Source organism: Oncorhynchus keta, chromosome 9 (assembly GCF_023373465.1).
Source record: "Oncorhynchus keta strain PuntledgeMale-10-30-2019 chromosome 9, Oket_V2, whole genome shotgun sequence".
Lineage (NCBI taxonomy): Eukaryota > Metazoa > Chordata > Actinopteri > Salmoniformes > Salmonidae > Oncorhynchus > Oncorhynchus keta.
In genome coordinates, this window is record NC_068429.1 from 8,663,856 (window position 1) to 8,684,093 (window position 20,238).

The 20,238-nt window shown below is 43.2% G+C and overlaps 1 protein-coding gene across 26 annotated transcripts in view; it reads left to right on the forward strand.

The window, feature by feature from the left end:
- Positions 1-20,238, forward strand: part of mapkap1 (MAPK associated protein 1) — a 144,727-nt gene that overhangs the window by 4,997 nt on the left and 119,492 nt on the right. For 23 of the 26 annotated variants that reach the window (XR_008142544.1, XR_008142541.1, XR_008142545.1 and 20 more), the window contains exons 1-4: positions 6,569-7,469; positions 11,159-11,197; positions 14,101-14,190; positions 14,573-14,721. Coding sequence is in view for 1 of the 26 variants with exons in the window: in XM_052525087.1 (XP_052381047.1) it covers positions 7,190-7,469; positions 14,101-14,190; positions 14,573-14,721 (519 nt within the window). In the remaining 25 variants the exon portion in view is untranslated. Of the gene's footprint in view, positions 1-6,457; positions 7,470-11,158; positions 11,198-14,100; positions 14,191-14,572; positions 14,722-20,238 lie in introns of those variants that run through there. The other 3 variants (XR_008142565.1, XM_052525087.1, XR_008142564.1) reach the window with 2 other exon arrangements.

The following is a 20,238-nucleotide window of genomic DNA, read 5'->3' on the forward strand; positions in this document are numbered from 1 at the left end:
CTGTGCGTCTTACATTTTTACGTCTTGTCATTGCTTGCCTCGTTGCTCAAGTGGTTTGCTAGTAGGCTCCTTCTGATTCTGTCAGTCATGGATCATCTGTCTCTCAAGTATTACCAGTTACGAAGGAAAGCTCACTGTGCGCCTTGCTTCTCCTCTCCCCTTCGAGTGGCTATTCCTCACGCACCTATAACCTGGAGCGCTTCAATAGAACACGTTTTTGATTGGTTGTTGATGTTGTATCCGGGGGGGGTTAGCAATAGTTATCCACAATTGTTGTAGTTACAATGCATTTGGAAAGTATTCAGACCCCTTCTCTTTTTCCACATTTTGTTATGTTACAGCCTTATTCTAAAATGTATTACATTTTTTTCTCCCCTCATCAATCCACACACAATAACCCATAATGACATCACAATACCCCATAATGACAAAGTGAAAGCAGGTTTTTAGAATTTTTTTGAAAATGTATTAAAAACAGAAATGCCTTATTTACCCTTTGCTATGGGACTCGAAATTGAGCTCAGGTTCATCCTGTTTCCATTGATCATCCTTGAGATCTTTCTACAGCTTGATTGGAGTCCACCTGTGGTAAATTCAATTGATTGGACATGATTTGGAAAGGCACACAGCTGTCTATGTAAGGTCCCACAGTTGACAGTGCAAGTCAGAGCAAAAACAAAGCCATGAGGATTAAGGAATTGTCCATATAGTTCTGAGACAGGATTGTGTCGAGGCACAGATCTGGGGAAGTGAACCAAAAAATGTCTGCAGCATTGAAAGTCCCCATGAACACAGTGGCCTCCATCGTTTGTTAAATGGAAGAAGTTTGGAACCACCAAGACTCTTCCTAGAGCTGGCCGCCTGGGCAATCAGGGGAGAAGAGCCTTGGTCAGGGAGGTGACCAAGAAGCTGATTGTCACTCTGACAGAGCTCCAGAGTTCCTCTGTGGAGATGGGACAACCATCTCTGCAGCACTTCTACTAAGTTTTTAACTTACTAGTTATCTAAGCAAGCTGTCTGAATTAATACGGTGACGGGGCAAATAAATTCATTAAAAATCCTACAATGTGATTTTCTGGAATTTTTTTTCTCATTTTGTCTGTCATAGTTGAAGTGTACCTATGATGAAAATTACAGGCCTCTCATCTTTTTAAGTGGGAGAACTTGCACAATTGGTGGCTGACTAAATACTTTTTTGCCCCACTGTATATACTGTGTATATATAAGTATAATTGATATGTTAATGTTTTTAAATGTATATGAATGGGAAAATATTTTTGTCTGTAATGTCTCGTACCCCAGGAAGACTAGCTGTCACCGTTGGCTAATGCACCCCTCTTATTCAGAGGGGTTGGGTTAAATGCGGAAGACACATTTCAGGATGCACCACTCTTATTCAGAGGGGTTGGGTTAAATGCGGAAGACACATTTCAGGTGAATGCATTGTTTTACAACTCACTAGGTATCCCCCTTTCCCTGACTTAGATACACTATTACCATCTAGGGCTGCACAATTAATCCATTTTTTAAATCACAATTGTGATATTGACCTGCAATGCTGTGATTTTTTTTTTTGAGTCCAGTACGTTTTTATAGTTTATTCTGTTTTTCGTCTCTTCACTGCTTTCCCACACACCAAACCCTGTACCTTGTCACTCAAGCAGGCACGGTTGGCTTGACTGTTGTGTTCAGTCTCTCAATTTGAGTCTTCATGCTTCTGTTAGCCATTGCATGCAGTAAAAAAACAAAAAAAACAAAGCTGTTTTCAACTTTGCTTCTTCTTATAAATCAACGTTTTCTGTATTATACTATTGGTTTGTGTAAATTTATCTCTGCAAAACACTAGTTCGTCTTAGCAAGATCCACATGTGCTTAAAAAAAAAATCTCATGCTTATCTCTAACGAGCTAACTGGCTAAATAAATGCACAAAACTTGCAAATATTATTGAGCTAGGAAGGGAAATCTGGCTAGAAAATGTTAGCTCTATTGGTGTCAGCATGTCGTTTGTGCAGCAACGTTCTGAATCAGAGTGGAAGCATATTCTAAAACCTTTGTCTGAATGTAACATTAATTCTAATATAATTAGGGTCCCCTGGGAAACACTGACCAACACTTTGGTTCCTAGTACCCTGTCACAACAACTCTTATACCTGGCTTTTTATTTGTTGTCATGCCAAACAACACCAATCATATAATTATATATATGCCATTTAGCAGACGCTTTTATCCAAAGCAACTTGTGTGTGCATTTGTTTTTACATATTGGTTGTCTCGGGAATCCAACTCACGATCCTGGCAACCCAAGTGTTTTGATCTAAAAAGCAATTGAAATCGCAATATTTAGATTTAAAAAAAATCATAATTAGAGTTTTTGCCCATATCCTGCAGCCCTATTACCATCTATTGATCAGACAAGGTGAACATATTCTAGCCGAGGTATTGATCAGAAGGAGTGAACGTATTCTAGCCTAGGTATTGATCAGAAGGAGTGAGCGTATTCTAGCCTAGGTATTGATCAGAAGGAGTGAACGTATTCTAGCCGAGGTATTGATCAGAAGGAGTGAACGTATTCTAGCCGAGGTATTGATCAGAAGGAGTGAACGTATTCTAGCCGAGGTATTGATCAGATGGAGTGAACGTATTCTAGCCTAGGTATTGATTAGGCGGAGTGAACGTATTCTAGCCGAGGTATTGATCAGAAGGAGTGAACGTATTCTAGCCTAGGTATTGATCAGAAGGAGTGAACATATTCTAGCCGAGGTATTGATTAGGCGGAGTGAACGTATTCTAGCCAAGGTATTGATTAGGCGGAGTGAACGTATTCTAGCCAAGGTATTGATCAGAAGGAGTGAACATATTCAAGCCTAGGTATTGATCAGAAGGAGTGAACGTATTCTAGCCGAGGTATTGATTAGGCGGAGTGAACTTATTCTAGCCGAGGTATTGATTAGGCGGAGTGAACGTATTCTAGCCAAGGTATTGATTAGGTGGAGTGAACGTATTCTAGCCTAGGTATTGATCAGATGGAGTGAACGTATTCTTGCCGAGATATTGATCAGAAGGAGTGAACGTATTCTAGCCGAGGTATTGATCAGAAGGAGTGAACGTATTCTAGCCAAGGTATTGATCAGAAGGAGTGAACATATTCTAGCCGAGGTATTGATCAGATGGAGTGAACGTATTCTAGCCTAGGTATTGATCAGGCGGAGTGAGCGTATTCTAGCCGAGGTATTGATTAGGCGGAGTGAACGTATTCTAGCCTAGGTATTGATCAGATGGAGTGAGCGTATTCTAGCCTAGGTATTGATTAGGTGGAGTGAACGTATTCTAGCCTAGGTATTGATCAGATGGAGTGAGCGTATTCTAGCCAAGGTATTGATTAGGCGGAGTGAACGTATTCTAGCCAAGGTATTGATTAGGTGGAGTGAACATATTTTTTGCCTCCTTCATGGTTTACAGATGACATAGGCCAGGGCTCTCCAACCCTGTTCTTGGAGAGCTACTGTCCAGTAGGTTTTCACTCCAACCCCAGTCTAGAACACCTGATTCTAATAATTAGCTGGTTGATAAGCTGAACCAGGTTAGTTACAACTGGAGTTGGAGTTAAAACCCCCAGGAGGGCAGTTCTACAGGAACACGGTTGGAGTTAAAACCCCCAGGAGGGCAGTTCTACAGGAACACGGTTGGAGTTAAAACCTACAGGAGGGCAGTTCTACAGGAACACGGTTGGAGTTAAAACCCCCAGGAGGGCAGTTCTACAGGAACAGGGTTGGAGTTAAAACCTACAGGAGGGCAGTTCTACAGGAACACGGTTGGAGTTAAAACCTACAGGAGGGCAGTTCTACAGGAACAGGGTTGGAGACCCCTGACATAGGCTATTCTGTGTTCTCCTCGTCCCTTTCCACATCACGATAGGACTTCTAAGGTCGGGCGGTCTGTCTGATAAGACTTGAGTTTGCAATTGACTCCACTTCATCACCTACTTACGACTGCTAAAGTGTTTTTGCCGTGACAGCCTGACTGACGTACAGGTTCCACAGAAAGCGGGAGAGGTGTTGTCATATTTCACCTAGGCGTCCCTCAGCAAAGCCATCATTATTTAATTACCTTTTTTTTAATTAGCCAATTAGCAATGCTCTATAGTTATGTAATGCTATGCGCCAGTCTCAAGTGAGATGGTGCTGGACTAGTAGGCTAGATTAACAGTTGTGTTTTCCTACTGAAAGCTAACATATTGCAGGTTTTGGATTGGTTGTTGAAGGAATTCTTGTTGTGTTCCACCTAGACTCTGAAACAGTCGCTGTGCCTAGAACTCTGTCTCTCTGTGCCCGTCGCTCCCTTTGTTCTGCTTGGGGTGTCTTCTGCTTGATCTGAGGCCGTTTGAGATGAAACTGCCGATCGGAGTTATGTAACCACGGACAGATTGGTTTTACTTGGCGTGTGGCACGTTTTCCTTGCATTAGGCTCTAGACTTAGCCTCCGTCAACCATCCTTTTTGTTAGTGCGCATGTCTTGTCACCGGATTTTAGGCCGAGTGAACATTTTCCCGTTGTGTTCAGATTCAGAAGGGAATCAAAAACAAACATTCACTCTCTTTACCTAATGTCTTTTATCTTTAAAAAAAAATGTATTTACGTTTGGTTCCCACCTTTTTTCTAATTTCCTCTAGAACAGGGGTGGGCAACTTTGATGGCCGTGGGAGGGGCCACAAAACATCTCAACTCATCTTGGAGCAAAACGTTTTAGCGGCTCCCCTCTTGACAGTGAGGACAACGACGACAACAAATATTTGAAAGTTTAAAAAAAGTTAATTTCCTGCAATTCTACACATTTTTCTATGAGGTGGAGAGAAGATTTTGCAACTTTTACAACTCATTTCATGCAATTTAATTTTGGTTGTGGGGTGGAGAGAGAAAATGGCTGTTTTCTCTTATGATATCTGATTATCAATGGGGCCCACCCCCCCGGTCGTAAATTCGACCATGCTTAATCCAAGTTCAGATACGTTTCTATATATTGAAAAGTATGCGACACCCGTTGCTGACAGGAGTTTAAAATCAAGCACACAGCCATGCAATCTCCTTAGACAAAAATTGACAGTAGAATGGCCATTACTGAAGAACTTGATTTTCAATGTGGCACAAGTCAGTTTGTCAAATTTCTGCCCTGTTAGAGCTGACCCCGGTCAACTGTAATAAGTGCTGTTGTATTGTGAAATTGGATACATCATGGAGCAACAACGATGCAGCCGTGAAGTGGTAGGCCACACAAGCTCACGGAACGGGATCTCTGAAGTGCGTAGCTCGAACAAATCGGTGTCCTCGTTTGCAACACTTACTACCGAGTTCCAAACTGCCTCTGGAAGCAACGTCAGCACAAGAACTGTTTGTCGGGAGCGTCATGAAATGGGTTTCCATGGCCGAGCAGCCGCACACAAGCATAAGATCACCATGCGCTATACCGTACGTTGGCTGGAGTGGTGCAAAGTTCGCCGCCATTGGACTCTGGAGCAGTGGAAACGCGTTCTCTGGAGTGATGAATCACTCTTCACCATCTGGCAGTCCGACGGACAAAATCTGACTGAATGCATAGTGCCAACTGTAAAGTTTGGTGGACGAGGAATAATGGTCTGGAGCTGTTTTTCATGGTTCGGGCCCCCTATTTCCAGCGAAGGGGAATCTTAACGCTGCAGCATACAATGACATTCTAGACGATTCTGTGCTTCCAACTTTGTGGCAACAGTTTGGGGAGGACCCTTTCCTGTTTCAGCATGACAATGCCCCAGTGTACAAAGCGAGGTCCATACAGAAATGGTTTGTCGAGATCAGAATGGAATAACTTGACTGGCCTGCACAGAGTCCTGACCTCAACCCCATGAATTGGAACGCTGACTGCGAGCCAGGTCTAATCGCACAACATAAGTGTCCAAACTCACCAATGCTCCTGTGGCTGCATGGAAGCAAGTCTCCACAGCAATGTTCCCAGAAGATTGGAGGCAGTTATAGCAGCAAAGGAGGGACCAACTCCATATTAATGCCCACAAGCCGGTGTCCACATACTTTTGATCATGTAATGTAGCTGGTCACGAGACAAACTTACCAATCTAAAACTGTTTTGCTGAAATGGGCAAATTGAATGACTGTCAGGGACTGTCATTACATTAGAACTGCTGATGAAGAACCACATTTCCAAGTATTCTAGTATTCTAATTCTCAACAGTCAGTTCCTAGAAAACAAAGTATTGATCCACAGGCCTACAAAAGGTTTGTCTGTCCACCAATTGCTCACCCCTGCTCTAAGAAAGCAACTGGTGAAAATGCTTCGCTCTTAAACAGGTGTTTAGTTAGCCTCAGAAGAAATATGGAGAGCGTGGCTAATGAATTGAATACATAATTTCCCTTCCTTGTATTGCATATTGTGGGCAGACACTAATCTCTCCTAACTCTGCCCCAACAGGCCGGCACACATGTCCCATGGAGAGGAGAAAATAACCCCGAAGAGGAGAAGGAAAAAGAAGACGTCTATGTTGCCCGGCTCCTAAAGTGATCAAGCACTCTGAGAGAGTGAGAGAGAGCGAGAGAGAGAGAGCGAGAGAGAGAGAGCGAGAGAGAGAGAGCGAGAGAGAGAGAGCGAGAGAGAGAGAGCGAGAGAGAGAGAGCGAGAGAGAGAGAGCGAGAGAGAGAGAGAGAGAGAGCGAGAGAGAGAGAGAGAGAGAGAGAGAGAGAGAGAGAGCGAGAGAGAGAGAGAGAGAGAGAGAGCGAGAGAGAGAGAGAGAGCGAGAGAGAGAGAGAGCGAGAGAGAGAGAGCGAGAGAGAGAGAGAGAGCGAGAGAGAGAGAGAGAGCGAGAGAGAGAGAGAGAGAGAGAGAGAGAGAGCGAGAGAGAGAGAGAGAGCGAGAGAGAGAGAGAGAGCGAGAGAGAGAGAGCGAGAGAGAGAGAGCGAGAGAGAGAGAGAGAGCGAGAGAGAGAGAGCGAGAGCGAGAGAGAGAGAGACAGACAGACAGACAGACAGACAGACAGACAGACAGACAGACAGACAGACAGACAGACAGACAGACAGACAGAGAGAGAGAGAGAGAGGGGAGACAGACAGACAGACAGACAGACAGACAGACAGACAGACAGACAGACAGACAGACAGACAGGTAAGATCGAAAGGGGGAAACAGAAACAAAGCAGTGAAACAAACAATGGCTTTCTTGGACAACCCAGCCATTATCTTGGCCCACATCCGGCAGTCCCATGTGACCAGCGATGACACGGGCATGTGTGAGATGGTGCTAATCGACCACGACGTGGACCTGGAGAAGTGGCAGCTGGCCTCGGTGCCCGGCAGCAGCGGGGGTTCACTGGGTTCGGGCTCCCTAGGCGAAGGGGGCAGCGGAGGGGAGAACCCGGGCTGCGACCTCTCCCAGTCATTGGACATCACCTCCAGCTGGGACTTTGGCATCCGTCGGCGCTCCAACACAGGTAAACAATAGGGGGCTCTGACTGTGGCGGGAGAACCAGTTAGTGGACGACCTAGACGTTTGTTGGGGCCTGCCGTGCGGAATCCAGATCAGTGGTTTACTTACAGAGGCAAGTTGGCCAGTGGTGTGGTGCTTTTTGTTATAGAAGGCAGCAATACAACAGGTTAATGCAGTATGTTTAGTAAAGAGCAGGTTGGGGTCACTTCCTAATTAGCCTTGTGAATGAATTGCAGAAGTCCACATAGAAAATAGTGGTCAATATGTCATTCCCTTCCTGAATTAATTGGACTGAATTGGAATGGAATTGACCCCAGCTGTAAAGTCTGTCTTTGAAAATCACATGTATTACCCCATGAACAAGCTTATATAAACCACCAGGGAAATATAATTATACAATTAGACTAAATAAAAGTTTCTCTGACAAAAGCCTGGTGTTAATCAGACGTGGGTTTCAAAAGTATTTTGTTTTCTTACAACTACTTTGAGCGTTTGAGCAAGCCTGCTTGGAGCGCTAGGTGGGTGGGGTTTACACTTTTGGAACTATTCCATTTGTTCCCTTATGTCCGGCAAGCTCAATCGAGCGCCGCTAAAGTATTTGAAATAAAACAAATACTATTTGAACCCAGGCTCGGGGTCTACTGACCATGTTACCCCAGAGGAATTATTGTGGTTGGGTGCACCGAGCAGAACTCGGAACAGTTGGGCCTAGTGGCTGTGAAAGTGGTGTTTGACAGAGGCTGCTGCTTGGTACACGCTGCTCATTTAATGTCCCTGGGCTTGTGATTTTCAGAGGTGGATGTTTACATTTTTACGCGTTTACTTTGAATGCTTCATTTGGTCTTTGGTAAACTTAGCATTGATTTTTCTATTGCCAAAGAGCTCTTATTTTGTTTCATTGGTCCACAGAATATTCACGCATTTAGGCTCGTTTCGATGGGTTTTCGTAAAGTTCAATGGGGGGGGGGGGGTTATTTTCTCTTTCAGCAGTGTTTTACCAAATGACCAAATGAAACATTCATTGAAAAGAACACCCTCCCTACAATCATACATGGGGAGGTTTGGTAATACTGTGGGGTTGCTTTGGTACTGGGGGCCTTGAATGTGTACAAGACATTAGGAAATTATCAAAGTATTTTTGGGGTGCAATTTTCAACCCAGTGTCCTTAAACTGGGTCTAGGTTTTTGGGCCTTCCAGCAGGACAACAACTCAAACAAACATTTTTAAAAAAGCACCCATGAATGGTTCAAGAAATAACACTAGCCTGTTCTGGAGTGGCCAGCGATGAGTTCAGAGTTGAAAACAACAGTTGTCAGAAGGCACCACTCAAACATTGACAAATTGATAGCAGTTTGCAACTAAAGAGTGGGCCAAATTGCCAGCAGAAAGCTTCAGCACATTGATGGCTACAAGAAGCATTTGTCTGCAGTTGTCTTCAGCAAAGGCTATTGAACCAACTATTAGCTATTGGTTGCCAACCATTTTGTCAATACCATTGGTTTTTATTTTCTTCATTCTAATTGTAATCTTAAGTGACCCTGAAAAAAAACCCTTTTCTGTAGTTTTGACAATCCAATACCAATTTGTAGAGACCAAAAGGTTTTTAAAATTTCAACTCGTTTGAGGAGAATTGTATTTATTTATTTTTATTTAACCTTTATTTAACTAGGCAAGTCAATTAAGAACACATTTTTATTTAGTTTGGCATACACTGGCCAAACACTAACCTGGACGACGCCGGGCCTGTTGTGATACAGCCTGGAATCGAACCAGGGTCTGTAGTGACGCCTCTAGCACTAAGATGCAGTTCCTTAGACCGCTGCGCCACTCGGGAGCCCACAAGAAATAGGGAATTATTTAAGAAAAGTGCAACGGTGCCCCTGCCAATATATTTGTGCTTCGCCCAGTGCTTGAAGCGATACATTGTGTTTGGTTTGCAGTGCCACTTTGTAGTACAGTCAACAAAGCACCACTATACTGAGAAGGATTCTTATTTTGTGAACGATTTCACACCAATGTTTTAATTGTTTGGGTCAGGATGAGGGTAGATTGTGTTTTTTTTTTAAATGTATTTTTATTTAACTCTGCAAGCCAGTTAAGAACAAATTCTTATTTACAATGACAGCCTAGGAACAGTGGGTTAACTGCCTGTTCAGGGGCAGAACGACAGATTTTTACCTTGTCAGCCCTGGGATGGTAGATTGTGTTTTTTTTTTAATGTTATTTTATTTAACCTTTTATTTAACTAAGTAAGTCAGTTAAGAACAAATTCTTATTTTCAATGACGGCCTAGGAACAGTGGGTTAACTGCCTGTTCAGGGGCAGAACGACAGATTTTGTACCTTGTCAGCTTTGGGATTCAATCTAGCAACCTTTCAGTTACTAGTCCAACGCTCTAACCACTAGGCTACCTGCCGTTGTGAAGTAAGGAGTGTATTGGACCTGTGGCCTTCCTCTTGGTAGGTTCAGGTCTCAGAACTTATTATCCAAGAAATTAAACCACGCTATACTTGGTACAGTGAATGCTGATTGGTTGTGTCTCAAAAGTCAAACGGACAATAATATGTTTTCTTGGACAAATTCAAGTTTGGGTTCACGGCTCCCGAGGCCTTCATGGTCCACAACGTTTTTCTTCATGTCGTTGTTTATTCTCTCTCTTCTTCTTCTCTTGATTTTATGGACGGTTGGCGTAGCAGTTGTGGGCAGAAGCCATGGCAATCAGGGGGTCGCCGGGGCTTGATTTGTATGTAAATGGGAATTATGCCTTTTGTTCGCTCTGTTGCCCAAATGAAAAAGGACCTGCCTTTTTGTCGTTAACCCTTTCACTCATGGACATCAGCTCTTGAGGACCTTGAAGTGCTTATCAATGAAGGGTTATCTGTAGAGGTAGGCTAATGGATAATGTATAACATGTTATTGAGGAGCCATGGATAACATGTTATTGAGGAGCCATGGATAACATGTTATTGAGGAGCCATGGATAACATGTTATTGAGGAGCCATGGATAACATGTTATTGAGGAGCCATGGATAACATGTTATTGAGGAGCCATGGATAACATGTTATTGAGGAGCCATGGAGAATCCTCTGTTATTCAACGAAGGTATGTTTTATGATCACACAATTGATGAAGTGAGATTCAAGCCCATGATATTGTGTATTCAACCTTATAGGGATAGGCTACAGTAACCAATTTTTGTTGAACGGAGGATCTAGTCAGCCCACCAAATTGAAGGGAATAGCCTCATTTGTTTCTACAGTGGTGCTGTGTCAAACGTGACCCTCAAGGTTATGTAGATCGCTAAGCGAATGATGTGTTACTCGTACACACTATGCACTATAGGCTAGCCATAAACCTCCACGATTTCCATGATGTGGGTTCACTTGAGTCAGGAGGATGCTTGTGTGCTATGAATCCTCTTCAAAGGCAGAGGTGTGCAAGGTGGCTTTGTATGGAATTAACTGGGAACCAATGAGAGTTCAAATGCCTGGAGCACATTTTTGATCTATTGTGAGGTGCTTGGGGTACTGCCAGAATCAGAGGGAGTCCAAAGGCCATCTGAAGTCTGGCTAGTAGACGATCTCCTTTTGGCTCCCTTGGCTCTTGTTGTGTTTGGGGAAGCAGTGGTGTTTTGGGGACTGAGTGTTCTTCTGCCGAGACTTCACCTGAAGTGGCTGACTGTCTCACCAGGACGTCAACAAGAAAGGCGCGAGAAACCAGGGGTGGCTGGTAAGAATCAAAATAAAGGGGAGGGGGGACACAAGTCTGTGTAACACCTGGTATAAAATGTTTTTTTTTCTAGAAAAATGTAAGTGTGACTGTTTGACTCGAGTGCCTGAATTGTGTAGTTGTTTTATTTCTATAATGTAGATGTATTGATCTATTTTATAAAGTGTAAATTCTATAATGTAGATGTATAGATCTATTTAATTTAAATTCTATAATGTAGCTGTATAGATCAATTTAATTTAAATTCTATAATGTAGCTGTATAGATCTATTTTATAAAGTGTAAATTTTATAATGTAGATGTATAGATCTATTTTATAAAGTGTAAATTCTATAATGTAGATGTATAGATCTATTTTATAAAGTGTACAGTGCCTTGCGAAAGTATTCGGCCCCCTTGAACTTTGTGACCTTTTGCCACATTTCAGGCTTCAAACATAAAGATATAAAACTGTATTTTTTTGTGAAGAATCAACAACAAGTGGGACACAATCATGAATTGGAACGACATTTACTGGATATTTCAAACTCTTTTAACAAATCAAAAACTGAAAAATTGGGCGTGCAAAATTATTCAGCCCCTTTACTTTCAGTGCAGCAAACTCTCTCCAGAAGTTCAGTGAGGATCTCTGAATGATCCAATGTTGATGATAAATACAATCCACCTGTGTGTAATCAAGTCTCCGTATAAATGCACCTGCACTGTGATAGTCTCAGAGGTCCGTTAAAAGCGCAGAGAGCATCATGAAGAACAAGGAACACACCAGGCAGATCCGAGATACTGTTGTGAAGAAGTTTAAAGCCGGATTTGGATACAAAAAGATTTCCCAAGCTTTAAACATCCCAAGGAGCACTGTGCAAGCGATAATATTGAAATGGAAGGAGTATCAGACCACTGCAAATCTACCAAGACCTGGCCGTCTCTCTAAACTTTCAGCTCATACAAGGAGAAGACTGATCAGAGATGCAGCCAAGAGGCCCATGATCACTCTGGATGAACTGCAGAGATCTACAGCTGAGGTGGGACACTCTGTCCATAGGACAACAATCAGTCGTATATTGCACAAATCTGGCCTTTATGAAAGAGTGGCAAGAAGAAAGCCATTTCTTAAAGATATCCATAAAAAGTGTTGTTTAAAGTATGCCACAAGCCACACCAAACATGTGGAAGAAGGTGCTCTGGTCAGATGAAACCAAAATTGAACTTTTTGGCAACAATGCAAAATGTTATGTTTGGCGTAAAAGCAACACAGCTCATCACCCTGAACTCACCATCCCCACTGTCAAACATGGTGGTGGCAGCATCATGGTTTGGGCCTGCTTTTCTTCAGCAGGGACAGGGAAGATGGTTACAATTGATGGGAAGATGGATGGAGCCAAATACAGGACCATTCTGGAAGAAACCCTATTGGAGTCTGCAAAAGACCTGAGACTGGGATGGAGATTTGTCTTCCAACAAGACAATGATCCAAAACATAAAGCAAAATCTACAATGGAATGGTTCAAAAATAAACATATCCAGGTGTTAGAATGGCCAAGTCAAAGTCCAGACCTGAATCCAATCGAGAATCTGTGGAAAGAACTGAAAACTGCTGTTCACAAATGCTCTCCATCCAACCTCACTGAGCTCGAGCTGTTTTGCAAGGAGGAATTCAGTCTCTCGATGTGCAAAACTGATAGAGACATACCCCAAGCGACTTACAGCTGTAATCGCAGCAAAAGGTGGCGCTACAAAGTATTAACTTAAGGGGGCTGAATAATTTTGCACGCCCAATTTTTCAGTTTTTGATTTGTTAAAAAAGTTTGAAATATCCAATAAATGTCGTTCCACTTCATGATTGTGTCCCACTTGTTGTTGATTCTTCACAGAAAAATACAGTTTTATATCTTTATTTTTGAAGCCTGAAATGTGGGCAAAAGGTAGCAAAGTTCAAGGGGGCCGAATACTTTCGCAAGGAACTGTAAATTCTATAATGTAGCTGTATAGATCTATTTTATAAAGTGTAAATTCTATAATATAGCTGTATATATCTATTTTATAAAGTGTAAATTCTATAATGTAGCTGTATAGATCTATTTTATAAAGTGTAAATTCTATAATGTAGATGTATAGATCTATTTTATAAAGTGTAAATTCTATAATATAGCTGTATAGATCTATTTCATAAAGTGTAAATTCTATAATGTAGCTGTATAGATCTATTTTATAAAGTGTAAATTCTATAATGTAGATGTATAGATCTATTTTATAAAGTGTAAATTCTATAGTGTAGCTGTATAGATCTATTTCATAAAGTGTAAATTCTATAATGTAGATGTATAGATCTATTTTATAAAGTGTAAATTCTATAGTGTAGATGTATGTCCCAGGAAGACCCCCGTCCAGGTAACTGCCATCGCTGCAGGAAAAAACATTGAGTAGGGTGGGGGTGGTCATCTGTGTTGGGCGGACAGGTTTGACACGGCCCAGCGAGTGTTTCTAGTCGCCCTCCAGTGTTCCTCTTAGCATATCTCACACCTCCCAAGATGTTGTTTACCGTCAGTGTCCACCGGGAGAGTGTTCCGCTGTGTCAAATGTACTTTAAATAAACTTCAGTTTCTGTTGTCATTCTCCTTTTGTAAGTGTGTGGCTGCATAGCCCTGACCAATGACAAAGGTAAAACAAAAAAATGACCCTGACCAATGACAATGGTCAAAAATGAGCCTGACAAAGGTCAAAAATGACCCTGACAAAGGTCAAAACTGACCCTGACCAATGACAGTGGTCAAAAATGACCCTGACAAAGGCAAAAAATTAAATAAAAAAATAAAAAAGACAAGAATGACTTTGTTGATCTTGGCTTTTTAAAAGCTTTGTTTCATTACTTGTAAAGCTTTATTTTGTTTTATTTACTTCTTTTAAAGCTCAAAGACTTGAACGGTTAAGGAAGGAGCGACAGAACCAGATCAAATGCAAAAACATTCAATGGAAGGAGAGGTCGTCCTCGCAATCAGGTACGCTACATTTCTCCTCTCCAGAAATATTTGCTGATAGGAGTTTCAATTAAGCAAATTGCTTGAATTGTCCCTTGCTTTACACTGATCTCAGACAACTACAGTGCTGCATAGGGACTATTCATTGTTATTTTGCATTGATCAATCTCCACGTGATGTTACAACATCCGATAGCATGTTATAGAAACTGTCAAACCTAGCCGACTGCATATAATGCCATGTAATACTGTACAATATCTAGACCTAATGCTATAAAGTCCTGTTTGACTTGGAATCTTGGCACAATCAATAACATCGGAGAATATAAGTAAGTAAGTTCAATCAGTCTTGGCTTCCGCCAATGTCTCCGCTTCATTTTCTGTCTCCATCGCTTCTGTCACAGCGGAGGACCTGGGTTCCCTGTTCGAGAAGAGGGACTTTAAAGGTAGACCCAGGAGCACTGGTACCAAGTCGACCCTCTCTCTCCGGCTCGAGCAATGCCCCCAGCAGCTCAACAACCCTTTCAACGAATACTCCAAATTCGACGGCAAGGTAGGTGCTCCCAGATGTCTGGTAATATATATCTGATTCTGGTATAAAACTACGCTGAATTACTTAATGTATCTCGAAAGCTTGAAACTGTATTTTGTTTTTTTTTGTGCTGCAAAGAAAGACAAATCATGTTTGATGCCAATCGGTGCCATGTTTCACGTGCATACATAAAAAAAAACTAGCAAACGTTCGTTCCTGCTCTCTAAACTAAAGATTTTGCTTCTTTTTCTGATTCCTCCCCAGATGCGTCAGGCCTTTTCCCTGCTATGGCAATGTCATTTACAAGCACTTAGGCAGTAATTCAAAAACTTGGAAACAATCTCCGAATGTATATTGCAATTTTGGAGCAGCTTCTCATCGCTAATGGCACAGGCGAAAGTCTCTGAAGGCTCGGTGACCTTATTTCTGTCATTTTGCTCTTAGACTCGCATGATCCAGAGAAAAGAGCAGACTGGGAGAATTGTGTGTCGAATAAATGTCAGGGTGAATTGCTCGGGCCTTTTACAGGGATTTGTGGAAAAGAGCAAAGGTCGCGGCAAAGTGCCTTGGCAGCTCGCAGACAACCTGGTGGCTCAGATTAAACAAATAGCCTTTGATTCATGCCAAAGACGGCCCTCTGCTGAAGGAACCAGGGGACGAGCCTGCCTTTGCCTCTGCAATACACCCCAATACTAGAAATAATATTTACATTACAGATGACCTTTCATAATCCACCGCTCCCATCTCTTGTCTCCAGTTTTCTACATCGGCTTATGGGCTTAAAAGCACATGAGCTGTGTTAACATTTCATCAGTGAAATATGATTCAGAGAGATCCACCTCACTTTTTTTTTCATTTTTTTTTTCATTGATACATTATTTTCGTTCGGCAAGGAGGTAGTCGGTGTGTCACTTTTTTTTTTGTCTCTCCGTGACATCTGGTTGCAGATTAGCCAAATTTGCTCAAAGACACGTCTCTCCACCAGTAACAGCTGGTCTTACACCGGTCGTGAAGACGTCACGTTTACAGTTGCACTTTTTAGAGCGGGAAGATGAGCGTTTTTTAATACGGGTTGCGTTCATTTGGGTCTACGTGTACGAAGCCGGGGGTGGCGTCGGTCGTAGATAAAGATTCATTGCGGCGGTTTGATTTAATGCCCGGGTAATGAGAGGCGTCCATGTGCTCGGGCAGATGTTTACACAGACCTCGCCCGCCCGGCTCTGACAGCAGTTAAAAAGTATAGTCACCGTAATCGAATCTCGTGGCGGGCCGCGTCAGGGAGGAGGACACAGATCGAATTAAACTGCGTTTTAAGATTAATGTGTAGACAGGTAGAGCAAAGAGTGATGGGCTTCTTTTTACCCGCACACCCCCCACCCCCACCCCCACACCCACCCCCACCCCCACCTCCACCCCCCACCCCCACCCCCCCCACACCCACCCCCCACCCCACACCCCCCACACCCACCTCCACACCCACCCCCACCCCCACCTCCACCCCGACCCCGACCCCCACCTCCTCCACCCCCACCTCCACACCCCCACCTCCCACCCCCACCTCCACACCCACCCCCACCTCCACCTCCCCACCCCCACCTCCACCCCCCCCCCCCACCCCCACCCCCACCCCCACCTCCACACCCCCCCACCCCCACCCCCCACCCCCACCCCCACCCCCACCTCCACACCCACCCCCACCTCCACCCCCACCTCCACCTCCACCCAGTGTTTTTAAACCCGTTCTTTGCATTTCCTGGAGGAAGGTCTTCCTAGAACTGTTTACTAGTGAGTAAATCCCCAAGAGCAATGGAAGTAAATGAGGTCTTTCTCTCGACTGCAGCTTTTCCAGTAATACTGAATCATAGAAAAGATGGACAGTTTTTTTCCCCCTTCTTTTTATCCCCCTGGTTCTTTTGTCAGTGGAGAAAAATGATTGTAGAGATTAAAAGGAGAATGTGAGAGAGAGCAAGAGATCATTAAGCCTCGAAAATGCAAATGAGGCTATCTCAGGAAATAATCGAACACGCTTTTCAATTGCTCAGAAATAATACCCGCACCCCCCAGTTTTTATACCGTTTTGTGGTGGTGACAGGGTAATGGTTGCTAGGGGGGGACTATTGATATTCTCTAGAAAATAAACATATCACGATTTGAAGACATATACTGTATGTAATCTGACTTGCCCTTTTTACATTCTTACATAAGACTCTTATTCACTTTGACTAATCTCTCCACAAAATGTAGCCCTTTTTTATATTGTTAGGGAGCACCTGGGTAGTCTCTTGTCACAAAGCTATATTTAGGGTAGCCTCATCCCGACAGTGTGTCTGACTCTATTGATGTGTACCTGTGGCACGCACGATGTTCTTTCTTTTCCAATGTACCCTCCTCCCTCCCAACCAGCCCCCAAACCAGACCTATGTACCCTCCTCCCTCCCCACCAGCCCCCTAACCTGACCTATGTACCCTCCTCCCTCCCAACCAAATCAAATCAAATGTATTTATATAGCCCTTCGTACATCAGCTGATATCTCAAGGTGCTGTACAGAAACCCAGCCTAAAACCCCAAACAACAAGCAATGCAGGTGTAGAAGCCCGGTGGCTAGGAAAAACTCCCTAGAAAGGCCAAAACCTAGGAAGAAACCTAGAGAGGAACCAGGCTATGTGGGGTGGCCAGTCCTCTTCTGGCTGTGCCGGGTGGAGATTATAACAGAACATGGCCAAGATGTTCAAATGTTCATAAATTACCAGCATGGTCGAATAATAGTAAGGCAGAACAGTTGAAACTAACCTGACCTATGTACTCTCCTCCCTCCCCACCAGCCCCCAAACTAGACCTATGTACTCTCCTCCCTCCCCACCAGCCCCCAAACCAGACCTATGTACTCTCCTCCCTCCCCACCAGTCCCCAAACCAGACCTATGTACTAGAGGTCGATCGATTAATCAGAATGGCTGATTAATTAGGGCTGATTTCATGTTTCTCAGAACAATCGGATATCGGTATTTTTGGACACCGATTTGGCCAATTTAAAAAAATAATATTTTTTTTACACCTTTATTTAACTAGACAAGTCAGCTAAGAACACATTCAGGGGCAGAATGACAGATTTTTACCTTGTCAGCTCGGGGGATTCAATCTTGCAACCTTACAGTTAACTAGTCCAACGCTCTAACCACCTGATTACATTGCACTCCACGAGGAGACTGCCTGTTACGTGAATGCAGTAAGCCAAGGTAAGTTGCTAACAATCAATCAATCATAATCACTAGTTAACTACACATGGTTGATGATATTACTAGTTTATCTAGCGTGTCCTGAGTTGCATATAATCGATGCGGTGCGCATTCGCAGAAAAAGGACTGTCGTTGCTCCAACGTGTACCTAACCATAAACATCAATGCCTTTCTTAAAATCAATACACAGAAGTGTCTATTTTTAAACCTGCATATTTAGCTAAAAGAAGTCCAGGTTAAGCAGGCAATATTAACCAGGTGAAATTGTGTCACTTCTCTTGCGTTCATTGCAAGCAGAGTCAGGGTATATGCAACAGTTTGGGCCGCCTAATTTGCCAGAATTTTACATAATTATAACATAACATTGAAGGTTGTGCAATGTAACAGGAATATTTAGACTGATGGATGCCACCTGTTAGATAAAATACAGAACGGTTCCATATTTCACTGAAAGAATAAACGTCTTGTTTTCGAAATGATAGTTTCCGGATTCAACCATATTAATGACCTAAGGCTCATATTGCTGTGTGTTATTATGTTATAACTAAGTCTATGATTTGATAGGGCAGTCCGACTGAGCGGTGGTAGGCACCAGCAGGCTCGTAAACATTCATTCAAACAGCACTTCTGTGCGTTTAGCCAGCAGCTCTTCGCAATGCTTCAAGCATTGAGCTGTTTATGACTTCAAGCCTATCAACTCTCGAGATTAGGCCGGTGTAACCGATGTGAAATGGCTAGCTAGTTAGCGGGGTGCGCGCTAATAGCGTTTCAAACGTCACTCGCTCACTCTGAGCCTTGGAGTAGTTATTCCCCTTGCTCTGCATGGGTACCGCTGCTTCGAGGGTGGCTGTTGTCGATGTGTTCCTGGTTCGAGCCCAGGGAGGAGCGAGGAGAGGGATGGAAGCTATACTGTTCCACTGGCAATACTAAAGTGCCTATAAGAACATCCAATAGTCAAAGGTTAATGAAATACAAATGGTATAGAGGGAAATAGTCCTATAATAACTACAATTTAAAACTTCTTACCTGGGAATATTGAAGACTCATGTTAAAAGGAACCACCAGCTTTCATATGTTCTCATGTTCTGAGCAAGGAACTGAAACGTTCGCTTTCTTACATGGCACATATTGCACTTTTACTTTCTTCTCCAACACTGTTTTTGCATTATTTAAACCAAATTGAACATGTTTCATTATTTATTTGATGCTAAATTGATTTTATTTATGTATTATATTAAGTTAAAATAAGTGTTCATTCAGTATTGTTGTAATTGTCATTATTACAAATACATAAATTAAATCATCCAATCTCTATCGGTATCGGCGTTGAAAAATCATTATCGGTCGACCTCTGCTATGTACCCTCCTCCCTCCCCACCAGCCCCCTAACCAGACCTAAGTACCCTCCTCCCTCCCAACCAGCCCCCTAGCTAATATGTCCTCTCAACAATAACTACAACTCTAAACAGAAATGTATAATTTGCCCTCGAGGAGGGGTTAATAGCCACCAAAACTACCGGCTAGCCCAACGTTGAGTTCATTGGATATTATTAACCATGGCCCTCAGTGGAAACAGCAGGCCGAAGGCGTGTGGAGAGGCCCCCAGGGGCTGTAAGAGACCCACCACTTAAGACTGTCACTTCCAAAGGAGTCCTCAGAGTACCTCTGACCTACAGTTGATCACACGTTGTCATCGTTCAGAGGTGGTGGCTCGGTACGAAGGCACAGAACCCAAAGTTCCGCCTGTCAGACAGGGAGAATTGATCTGCTCATTACCTAACAGCACCAACTCTTCCCTTTAACGAAAGGGGCTGAAATGAAGCTGCTACATGGCAGGAGGGGCAGAGTGGCAGCTAGCTTCAAGGACCTTTTGTCAGATGGGAGTTGGAAAACAATTGAACAGTTCACCTGTCTAGTTTCCAATCTTTTGGTCTCCTTGGGTGTCGAATGGGTTCCAAAGCTGGTCTCTCTTCACACACGAGTAGAGAAAAGCTCCATGAAGCTGGTCTCTCTGCACACGAGTAGAGAAAAGCTTCATGAAGCTGGTCTCTCTGCACACGAGTAGAGAAAAGCTCCATGAAGCTGGTCTCTCTGCACACGAGTAGAGAAAAGCTTCATGAAGCTGGTCCCTCTGCACACGAGTAGAGAAAAGCTCCATGAAGCTGGTCTCTCTGCACACGAGTAGAGAAAAGCTCCATGAAGCTGGTCTCTCTTCACACACGAGTAGAGAAAAGCTCCATGAAGCTGGTCTCTCTGCACACGAGTAGAGAAAAGCTCCATGAAGCTGGTCTCTCTGCACACG